The following is a 12,439-nucleotide window of genomic DNA, read 5'->3' as shown; positions in this document are numbered from 1 at the left end:
TTATATATATATATATATATATATATATATATATGTGTTTTTTTATACGAAATAAAAGGTTACTTGTCGCTATGGATAACAAAATCACTACAGTAATCTCTTGATCTAAGAGCATAGATATTCAAAGACATTCTTGAGTCAACTTCAGAGGATACCAAGGACATTCCAAGACTAGTAATAATTTAAGAGGATCGATTCCAGAAGTCATAGTTTGGATAAGATTCAGATATAAAGATTATTCCTTCAGCTTTCCTTTCTTATTGGAAGTAAAATAGGGAGACCATAAATTTTACGTAAGTGATTATATTAGTAATAATATTTTAGTTGAAAACTGTCACAACGTAATTTTTTGTATATCATAAACAAAATCAAAATTTAAAAAAGTGATGCGGATAAATAAAAAAATTTTTGTAATTAATAATATTAATTAAAGTACTCGTGAAACTTTCATTTCAAAAAGTTTTTTCTATCTCTTACAGTTTTAGTGATATTCGCTTCGAAAAAAAAAAAGACTTTCAGACAGGTGTTTTATCCTTTAAAAGTGAGTTAGAGCACGTATAAAAAAATACATGTCTTTTATTTTTGAAGAACAAAATAATAGTAAAGACTGTCCCTCCATCAAAATCAGAGGAGGGACTCTTTCAAGTACGACGAGGATTAAAAAAAATATTGTATATATTTATATATTCTTGGAATGTGAAGAAAATCAAAATATGATTTTTCTTCATATTCGATATATTTTGGATAAGAATCAATCTTTCTTTACTCAATGATGCTGTAAACTTTCTCATTACAAATTCAACTAGTGTATAACGTCTTTATTTTGAGGATTTTCTTCTTTAAAGGCGGATTTTTGTTACATCTGTATATTATATCTATAACTTTCAACAAAATTAACAAGTCTAACTTCTGTTATGAATATATAATATAAAAATTTAAATTTTTTTTATGTTAAAATTTTTATTATTTTATTTTATCCTTTGTATGCATACACTCTGTTCACTCTTCCATTAAAATGTATAATACTAAAAAAACTTCCAGTTGCTGTAATGCGACCTTTTATTATACAAAAAAAAATTCTGAAGAGATGAATGATAGGAATCATCTTGGTAGCAGAGATGAACTACTAGATTTGCTTAATCGGAGATTGCAAATAAGCAGAGTGGAGAAAATCAATTTCTATGAGTTATTGGTCGAAAACATGGTCCACTATCAAAAATAAACGAATAGCTCCTAAATATATATGAATAGACTTTTATCAAAAAGATAAAACAAGAGTCTGTCATTAAAGTAAATAATTTTCAAGAAGATAAATCTGAGTTGTTAAACGATTCTGATTTGAACATAGAGATCATTCTGATTGCTCAAGTAATCTTTCACCTGAATTTATTTATTGATGTACACAAAAACACAATAGAAATTTAGGCAGAGTTATTAAGGTAAACGAGTTCCTTTTTTCATCATTTATTCCCCTAAATCCTCTTGTTTAAAATGATTAATTTTTTTGCTTGTTATTCCTATTTTACATGAAATAATCCAAGCGCTTCCGTCTTTAAAACGCTTTGTTAAGACATATTACAATTCCGCAGAATTTGATATCTCCGCGTCTCCATCTGCATGTGCGTCGCTCATGACCTGCACCTATGACTTCACCCAAACTTCACTGCAACGGCGGTTGACTCAATCCGTCCTTCAACACAAACTTCCATCTCGAAAACTACGAATAATTGGTGTAGAACTATTGCAATGCTATTTTAAAAATTAAATCATTATTCACTATAAAAAATGACTATTAGATACAACTAGTAGGAAAAACCTCGAGGAATCGCAATCAATTAGCTCTCCATATCGAATATCCAAAATTAGCTGTCATTAAATCAATAAAGTTTAATAAAGGTTGATTTAATACATGATAAAACTAAGATGAAATATATAAATATAATGACATATTTTAATTCTAAACTAAACAATAAGCGTTTACAATCAAAACATACTAAAGAATAGATCAATTAACGAATTAAGTTACGATCGATGTATATCAGAAGAAAAAATAATCCAAAGTATGATTATAACAGCAAGAAACTCCATTAAAATTTGTTTATAAATATTTTGAAAAGTCTGGAAAAACAGTAACTATAAGAGAAGTTGTTTATATAAGCAAATGTAACATCGCCGCGATCCTCGCTAGTGCAGTGATCTACACTCGCGACTTTATCTGCACCAACGCCTTTACCTACACTCGCGATTTCAAGTTGTATTTTGAAAATTGTATTCTGGATCTAGTCTTTGATCAATTTCATTAATAGAAATTGTTGAAAATGCGCTAATTCATATTGCACTTCACAGTCATTAACTAATAACACAGCACATAATTAAAAATAAGTGAATTATTATCAATATAATCACGTTTTATTTCCGAAACATCCAAACGAAGAATGAGTAATATTTATCACGTTCGAATTGATTTAACTTATTTAATAAAAAAAAGTATATTATGTACTCTTAAAGTACATATCATAATTTTTGTTCAGGATGCACATTAATTATTATGTCATATTTTTGTTACTAACATTTCTGTTGAAACTCGCGTGTTCCAAGAAAAAAATGGCGATAAAAAACTGATTCAGAGATTGAAACCATTATTGCATCGCTGAGTTCGAATTTGCCATGACAAAGGTATGTTCCTATGTGTTATGTAATGCAAACACGGCAATCAGTATAAGAGTCTCTCTAAAACTTTTAGAGTAAATTATCATTTCCGAAGAAATCTCACTCTTAAAGATTGAAAACTGAGCCTGTTTTTCAGGGCACCGTTTTTCAGACAAATGGCATTATGTCCTTTCGAAGAGCGTTTTCTTTTCTAAAAAGAACAAAAAAAGCGACTGTTTCAAACACACATACGCATTTCCGACCAAACTTGATCGTCGCGCGTCGAAGACGATCGCTAGATTAATTAAACGAAGAATTCGACGAGTATCAAATGCCTCGTTTCAATTCTCAGCTCGCTCGACAATTTAGCTCTCGAAAATTTAGGAAAAAAAGGGAAACGAACGTCGGCATCTGGGATTTTCTCGCTCGTTACTTTTACAAGGCTACGATCAATGACACGCAGTTGGCAATCGACATATAACATTTTTAGATTAAAGATTCAAATTAATTATTATTTCGACGAGTTTAATTTGTCATATGTTGAAAGTACGAAAATAAATACTCTAAATTCTTTGAAAAGGAATCTTACTCTAAAGAGTAAAAATTGGGCCAATCTTGAAAAACAGTGCCCCTCGAGAACCAGCGGTTGTTCCCCCCCCCTCCCTTTAAGAGAGAGAGGGGGGGGGGGAGAATTCCCGTCTCGGGCGGAGAAACAAGCTAAATTCGCTATTTACGCTATTCGCCGACGACGTCGTAGATACCGATGTCGAGGGCGCTCGGGCGACTTCGTGCGCCGAGCGACAGAAACGGACTTACCGCCTGCGGCAGGAACATGCGCGCGAAGACGAAGTTATCCTTGGATCGCTGTGAGGAGTTGTCGTCGCCTTGGTAACGATGACGGTGCCGATGACGATGACGGTAACGTTGGCAGCGTTCGTCCAGAGCACTTAGCCACGGAAAAAGCCATCACCGCACGTGCCACAGACCAAGATTTAACGTACTGAGCTGTGGCAGCTTCATGATCCGCTCGAGGCCGCTGGTGGTGATTTTCGTGCAGCCGTACAGGTCGATGCACTTGAGATTCTTCATGCTCTCGGCGACGGTGTGCAGACCCCGGTCAGTGAGCCGGCTGCACTGGCCGATGTTGAGGGTCTCGAGGTCGTGTAGGGTCTTGGCGATCTTGCAGATACCTTCGTCGCTAATCTGACAAGCGGACAGTGACAGGGACTTTAGGTTGAACAAACCTTGAGAAATGTGTACGAGTGCCTGATCACCAATCTTGTCGCAAAACGACACGTCGAGCGATGTGATGCGACTGCCGCCTTCAGCCAAGTACGCCATGCCGATGTCGGAAATGTTGTCGCACGAGCGTAGATTTAACTCGCGTAGACTCGACATCCTGGCCAGATGTTTGACGCCGGAATCGGTGATGCATACGCAGAATGACAGGTTGATGGACTTGAGGGTGGTGAGGCCAAGCGACACGTGCCTAAGCGCCTCGTCGCTCAATCGTTGGCAGTCCTGCAAACTCAGGTGCTCCAAAGCGAGATTACCGTCGGCGGTCTCGCGATTCAGTCCAGCCAAATGAGCAATGCCCAAGTCAGAAACGTGCCAGCAACTTCGTAGGTCCAGTCGTTTGAGTTTCTTCAAGCCCCATGCGATCAGCAGTAAACCGGTGTTGGTGATGTTGCAGCAACCGCCCAGTTCAAGATGCTCGAGATTCTTCAGGAACTGCGCTATCCTGCTGAGGGAGGTGTCCGTCACTTGCTTGCAAAGTGATAGGTTGAGCTCGATGAGGGACGGGTACTCCTGGCAAAAAGCATTTGTGATACCGGAGTCGGTGATGTTGTAGCAACCGGACAAGTTGAGTGCCTCAAGATTCGGCACGCCCTTTAGAACATCGCTGAGGCCGCGTCGCAGTGACAACACCTGTACCTTCTTCACGCCGCGTCTTACCAAGCTGGCGAATAACGCCGGCGCCTGTTTTCTGAGGTGCAGTCGCGCTTCGACTCCTCGCCAAACCGAGCGATAATAGGCAGCGTCGCGCCACGCGGTGCATACTTGAGCGGCTCGTCCCTTGTCGCGTACGTCCAGGTAGCTGAAGATGAGCGCCAGAATCTCTGGATACAGGGAGGACACGTGGGTGCTCGCGGCGGGCTGGCCATGCGTTACCGCGGTGCCGCGTTGATGCACCTGATGTGGGTGCAGCTGATGCCGCGAGGAGATGCCACCCTGGCTGATGGTGTAGGCTGGTAGACCGGCAGCGGCGGCGGCGGCGGTGGCAGCGGTCGCGCCGCCTCCCGCGGTGCCGCCGCCACCACAGGCGCCATTGCCGTCGGTGCCGTAATGCGGCGCCGTGCCGCCGCCGGAATTGTGCTGAAGAATCGCTTGATTCTGCGACGTCGGTATCGCCAGGTGCGGCTGGTGCAGGTGGTAGTAATGGCCCGGACGATGAAGCAAGGTTGTACCGCCGCGACCGGCGCTCGGCGTTAACGGCGAAGGAAGTTCAGTCATCAGCAGGTGGCTCTCCTCCATATCGTCGTCGCTATCGTCTTCGTCGTCGTCGTCGTCGTGCTCGTCGTCCTGCGACCCCGAGCCGGTCGCCGTTGCCGCCGCGACCGAGGCTGCCAATGCCGCCGCCGACGCTTCCGCCGCAGCTGCCGCGCGGCGAAGCCTCACGCGCAACGACTCCGCCGCGGCAACCGACGACGAGCGAGCGACCGTCGAGCGCTCGTCGTCGTGTCCTCGTCCGTCGCGGTGATTATCTCCCTCTATCTTGAAATCTTTCTTCTTCTTTCTCCTCCACCTCCTCTTCTTCTTCCTCCTCCGCCGCTTCTTCTCTGCGTTACGCGTTCTATCTTCTCGGTTAATCCGATCCCCGCCGTTCCCGATTATGGCGCGACTTCGGTAGTCGCATAATAAGTTTTTCCAGCGCGCGAGCGCGCGCGTATCGCGACACGTATCCGATATGATATATGTACCACTCACGAACGCGCGAGCGACAATCGCGATATCGATCGCGTTTATCGATCGCCGCCGCGCTACGCACCGACCACCGCGATATCACCGCGTCGACGCGACGGCACGGATCAACGCGCGATCCACGAGCTCGACGATGTGATGGTCGTGCCGGGAGGGGGACGGACACAGCGGGATTTATCTCGCGATCGACCGCGAAACGACCGACGATCGACGATATATCGACGAGAGCGAAGATACGACACGCAGCTAATGCAACTTTGTAACTATATTCATACGGCACCGTACAGTCCGCAAGAGTTACTTTTCACGAAAGAGCACCATTCGTATAGAAACCTTCGTATAGAAACACCATATCGCGTACCGTCTGGTCTCTGGACTCTTGGTTCCCTTCCTTCTTACCGTCTGCGTCTCGCCTCACTCGCTCTCTCTCTCTCTCTCTCTCTCTCTCTCTCTCTCTCGGACTCGGTCCTATTCGCGCGCACGGCAAGTCCCTCCTCTCACTCTCTTTATCTCACGCTCTGCATCTATCTCGCTCCCTCGCTCCTCCTTTCCTTCTTACACCAACCTTGCCCCACCTCGTCCCCTTCGCGCACTACTCGGCGCGCTCTCGATCTCCGTCTCGTACACCGCAGTCACTTCCTCTACTCTCTCACTCTGTCCCGTAGCCACGACGACTGGACTCTCTTTTTTGCACGCGAGACAACTACCACGGCGAATATGTACGAGTAAATACGGAGTCGCTTACGAGTCGCGGCCCCGCGCGCTTCTTCCGGTGAACGATAGGGCACCATACACAGACATACGTGATACGTGCGTAATATACGCGTGTCGAAAGGGGCGATCAGCGTTGAAGCGACAGCGCACCGTGCCTTGTTCACGTGTCGATGTCGTGATGTCGTCGTTTTCGCTCGTCTTTCCCGTTGACGTCGTTATCTTCGTTGTCGTCCTCGTCGTCGTCGTTGTCGCCGTCGCTGCTGCTACTGCCGATGCTGGTTAAACGCCCGTCGTCGATGTATATCGTGTCGGGGTCACTTAACGTGGACCGCCCGCAGAGCGGAACATCGCCTACTGTGAACCGGTGCGCTACCAGCCGCGGACTGTTGTTCCGCCTACCCGCACGCAGATGTCGTGTCGTCGTCCCGTAGAGCACAGGCGGAGCGAGATTCGCTCGTCGTGGCCGCTCATTGGCCCGCGCGGCACGAAACCGTGCCACGTGACTGCACCGGCGAATATCGATTCGGGTTGCTCTGCGGCGGCATTTTTAAGTTTTCGTTGCGTGGTGGGAGGGCAGGAGGGGTCGGGGGTGAGGGTGAGACACACGGTGCGCACCCCGGACCACATCGCGCGTGATACTACCTCGCTTGCCGAAATCCCAGAATGCCGTTGCCGATTCGCGCTCGATATACTAAAAATAATACTAAATCCTCTCTCTCTCTTTTTCTCGACACGATTGCTCGTGTAATCTCTATATACTCTTTCTCTCTCTTTTTCTTTTGCTCGATTTTTTTTAAAGTTTTTCTTTCGGAAGGATCCAATGTCGCTATACGCGACGGTTTTCGTCTTTGGAGATCTTTCGTAAATTCAGGAATCAAGACGTGATAATTCTTATTTCGTCGTTTATTTTGCGCTCGACGAATTTTTGATTTACTGGTATAATATAGATTTGATCGATTCATCCCGGTTCTTTTACAGTTGTGTGATTACAAAGTTTTTTTCGCACCTTGCAACTTGCAAGAAAGTTTTGAATGTCAGAAGGCAAACAAGCGTCTCGAATCGGCTTTGAATGTCAGAAGACAAACAAACGTCTCGAAAACAATCGGCTAGCTAAGACACTGGTGACATCTTTATGTTTTGAAGATCGTAAATATTGTTAGGATTTATACAATGAGTAATATCCTGAAGAATTATTTATGACACGGCACACAATTAATTTTGTGTTAAACGTTCATATTACGAGATACATATAACGCACAACGATTAAGGTATATAAAAGTCATAATATTATTTGTTAAAATGTCTGTAAAAAATTAATGCCCACTCACGTTGAGCACAAATTTCAACAAGATATTTAAGCAGTGCCATTTCACAACGACTTACGAGACAGTTCGTACGCTAATTAGTGGAATTGCAGGATTGTGCTGGAAATTCGGAACGTCATAGTGCATTTGACATTTCGATCGATTCGAGACACGTAATGAGTGTGAAGAATATTATAATCACACACTGTGTAACTTTTTCTCAATATTATACAATTTCTTATATTATTATTGACTTAAATAAACGAGTATTAGTTTTTTCAATCAATTTTCGAAAAAAATTTGTACGATGTCTAAGACCGACTACACGTTCAAACAAATTCATTAAATATGTTTACGTAAGCTGCTTGTGCAAATTTATGAACATCAAAAAAGTCATTTGTACAAGTCAAAATGACTGTAGTTTTCTGACACATTCAAACAAATTTACAGAGCTTGCACAAGCATATTTGACAAATTTGCTTGAACATGTATGGTTGGACCTAAGGCCTATATTCATTATTTATAAGCCATTCTTATTTTAAAACCGTTTTAAATAATATTTTAAGATATTAATTAGAAATCTATTCGCGTTTCTTGCACTGTTTGTAAGAATTGACTACGAATACCTAAAAGACACAGTAGATACCTCATCTCATGGATATCTCATGTCCTAATTTTGGATACATACGTGCTATGACCTAAGTATCTTTAAAATTATTACATGCAAACAGTTTTTACGGCCATAGCACACAAAAGTTTAAGTAGTAAGACTAAAGCAATAAGCGAATTACAATCACAGTAGAGATCGTAATAATGTAAGCATCATATAAGACTCAATATTTCTAAAATATTATACGAATATTAAAAAGGATAAATAATATATTCTAGAAATATTCTGTGCTTACAAGGCAGTATTTCTTCTTGCTTATTATTTAAGTTTTTCTGTGTGCCTTTAATCATAATAGTAAGATATCGACCAATTATGATAGAATATTCCAAAACGTAAGACTATAGCTTTGACTGTAATTGATCGATTTTTGCTTACGGCTGTACAGTTACGATTAAAATTTTTTTTACATGTGATGGCTTTTCTATTGAGAGACAGAAACGGTATTAATGTTAATCGATATATTTAATCAGAACTTTCGAGAAAGCACGCGATTTGCGCGAATCAAGAAATTTTACGGGTGCGAGTGAGTGAAAGATATTTTAATTTATTCCAAATGCTCATTCGATCGATGCATCAGCAGCGGCTTGCACACATTCATTATGCAAAACAATTGCAAATATACGAAGCCGTTTTACTTATATTTTCGCACGCGGATAAATCGGATAATTTCTTATTAATCTAACATTAAAAAGGAAATTATTTGCATGTTATATCAATAATAAAGAATATGCACATATTCATATTTATTATTATTATTACTGTCCTAAAGAATAGTCCTAATAATTTTTCTTATAGATATATAATGTTAAAAGTGTCCAATTGTAATTAGTAAAATAATAATGACATAATGGCAATAATAATAATTTTGTGAAAACTAACTGTAAGAAAGGATGATATAAAAGTTAAAAGCACATGTAAAAAACAAGGCAGCAAGAATGCCATTACGAATTAAATCTCTTGAATAAATAATAAAATATAAATCTTTCTATAGTTATATTTTTTATATTAGCAATAGTGAAGTAAAAAATGCGTATTCTAACATTCTACGTTCATAAAATCATTTTTTAGGTTATTTATTCATTATATATATATATATATATATATATATATATAAAGATATGATATAAATATACATATTTTATAACTTAAGAAAATTATATAGAATTATTTATTATTTGCATATAGCATTCTCTTGAAAATACCTATGCATGCCTAGACATAAAAGTATATTATCGCTTATTTAATATTTTATTGAACAATTTTATCTTTCTCTTTGCACGGATATATTTGTTGCTACCTATATATAGCGTTTTATTGTCGTTGAATGTCGAAATCGTTACTTTCGCAAGGTGTAAATAAATATCTTTCTTTACGCATAAACAAAATAATACGTTTTAAATAATGGAATTTTCTGATCATCGACAAATTCCATCATGAATTCTTTAGATTATTAATATTTTTCAAATTCGAATATATTACATTGAGTTTTATAATATGTGAACATAATTTTATAAATGAATTCAGGACATAAAAATGCTACAAAAAGTTTACATAAACATTTATTTTATTTGACTTTATTTCTAAGTTACAGACGTGTTTGTGTTTCATTATAATTACTGTTTCGTTATATAATTATAATAATTTCATTATAAAAATTGTTATTATAATTATTATATTTCTCGTTATAAACTAAACTTGGATAACGTCTTCAAATGAAGATCACGCGTTTTTGTGTGTTAAACACAATCTATTACATACAATAATTGCATAAACGTAGTCATAAATAACGGTTGTAGATGTAAGAATTGACCAATCACAGTAGAATATTTTCCTCATATTCGATATGATTGGTTAATTCTTACAACTACAACTATACTTACGCAACTGTAAAATTGACCATTAGTAAGCACTTTTTTTTAGACAGAAATATGTGAAGACTATAGTTCAACTTGATCAACGAAAATTATTGAAGAAAAACGAAAACTTCTATAACTCAAAATTAAAATTAGATGGAATAAGTATTTATAATGTTTAAATAAACTTTTTGTATTATATTTTTGTATTCTGAATTTATTTCCGAAGCAATGCCCACGTGTTATAAATATTATATGTATTTGTTCAGTTCGAATTTTTATTCAAGCAAGACAATACACTGAGGCGCGAATCTTTGAGCTTTATCTGAATTGATTATATATGTATACAATATAACTTGGGTTGAGTTCATTTGTTTGAATTATGTAAATTTAAAGCTTTGCTACATATTTACATATTTTAAATAATACGTAAAAAATACACATACAAATGGAATAGAAATCAATTTTTAGAGAAATGAAGGCAATACTTATTTGGTACATACATGTAGATTCCTATTTATTTATAATCATATGTATGTATAATAATATTACAACGTCATAACTGTATAACAGTAAACAAGATTGAATATGCTCGATGAAATATTTCGTGAATATGCCACTAAAACTGGCAAGAGAATATGTACACAATATAGGATGTCGCTTTATTGCCTCTAAAGGAGATACATAATTGATACTAAAAAGAAAAAAAAGAAAGAGAGAAATAATAGCGATATTAATTACAACACAGGGAGCAGGAAGTAGATACACACAGCAGTATTACAGGCAGCTGGCGACATTATCTTAACTATTATCACAGATTAATACAGACAGCTTCTGTCATAGCTGGACATGACCGATATAGTTATATTTTATCATCTTGCTATCTACCCTTCTGCAATAAATATTTAATAGTGTGTATGCGTGTGCATGTGTCTGTTCGCAAATGCATGAACAATTTAAAATACTTGCGTATTTATATATTCGAGTATATAAAATTCGGACGTTTACAAGCTTTTCATCTTTCCCTCGTAACAGAATTATTGAAAGACATACACAAAATTAAAAAATGAGATAATACTGTTTAATATTTTATTAATGCATAACAATGCACGCGATATAAATACTGCATATTCCAATGTCTTGGAAACAATAATATATAATTGATGCTTTTAGTTAACAAATTTATCATTCTTAAAAAATATAAAGAGATACGATTGTATACGATTCAATTTTATTAGGTACTATTTAAAACTTTTTTAAAATGTGCTTTTAATAAATATTTCATATACAAATTTAATATTCACAGATTACACAATTTTAAAATTTTAATAAGAATTAATTATAACTAATTATAAAATTTTATGAAATACATGTTGTAAATGTGACTATTGGAAATAAATTATATTGATTAGTCTTCTGACAGATAATTTTCGAAATACGGAGTATATTGAATTTCACACGACAAAGCAATTTTTGCAGTTTCATATAGCAGTCTTCTTTTTACATAATTTTTTTTACATGCCGTTGCACATCCCTAATACATTCCATGCATTCGATTAAATTGAATCTTTTGAACGTATTTTGAAAGCGTCATCAAATTACAGGAACCTTAATTTTACTAAAACGTCCTAAAAATTATTTGGACCAGCTAATAATATTCATCGCTCGTTTGTTCAAGAAACTTTAATCCTACTCGCTCTAAATACGACTTATTTAGCATATGGTAACTCATTGTTGAATGCAGCAAAATTTTACTACGATCAAAATTACATAATGACAAAAAAGTAAGCGGAAGATGTTCGTAATGATGTTTGCCACTTACGATATTTCGTTTAATGATTACATGATGTGAAACGCGTTTGTGTATAAAACGTGTGTATGAGAGGATTTTAATATACGCGTGAGTAAGAGTTACCCTTTCGTAAGTATTACAAATGAATAGGCCTTTGTTCTTCAACGCACGCAAAAGTATTTAACGTGTTAAAAAAGAATGTCGCACAGACGATCATTTTCACTAAATAAGCTCTACGCGCTCGTTCGGTATTTCGATTCTACTATGTTAAATACTAACGTCAAAAAAGTATACTTTAGTTAGGATACAATCTTAGGTATCGTAATTGGAATACAAAACTCAGTGTTAGAAAATATCAGGGTTTCCAGCGTCTCATGTCCGCTCGTAATACTAACACATGCTCTCTGTTTTATTCTGTCCTAATTATTGTATCAAAGAATATTTCGTTTATAGAGAGTAGCGTGCTTATACAACG

The 12,439-nt window shown here is 37.9% G+C and overlaps 1 protein-coding gene across 1 annotated transcript; it reads right to left on the bottom strand.

Moving 5' to 3' along the window:
* Positions 1–3,615: 3,615 nt before the first annotated feature.
* Positions 3,616–5,184, bottom strand: LOC105627213 (F-box/LRR-repeat protein 14). Its single transcript, XM_012208499.1, has 2 exons — positions 4,980–5,184; positions 3,616–4,913 (listed from the first exon to the last, which is right to left on the bottom strand). The coding sequence occupies exons 1-2, from the start codon at positions 5,182–5,184 to the stop codon at positions 3,616–3,618; spliced, it is 1,503 nt and encodes a 500-aa protein (XP_012063889.1).
* Between the last annotated feature and the right edge of the window lie 7,255 nt (positions 5,185–12,439).

The sequence above is a fragment of the Atta cephalotes genome (genome assembly GCF_000143395.1).
Source record: "Atta cephalotes unplaced genomic scaffold scaffold00008, whole genome shotgun sequence".
Taxonomy (NCBI): domain Eukaryota; kingdom Metazoa; phylum Arthropoda; class Insecta; order Hymenoptera; family Formicidae; genus Atta; species Atta cephalotes.
Note: the sequence above shows the minus strand (reverse complement) of the source record. Positions and strands in the feature narration are given on the sequence as shown.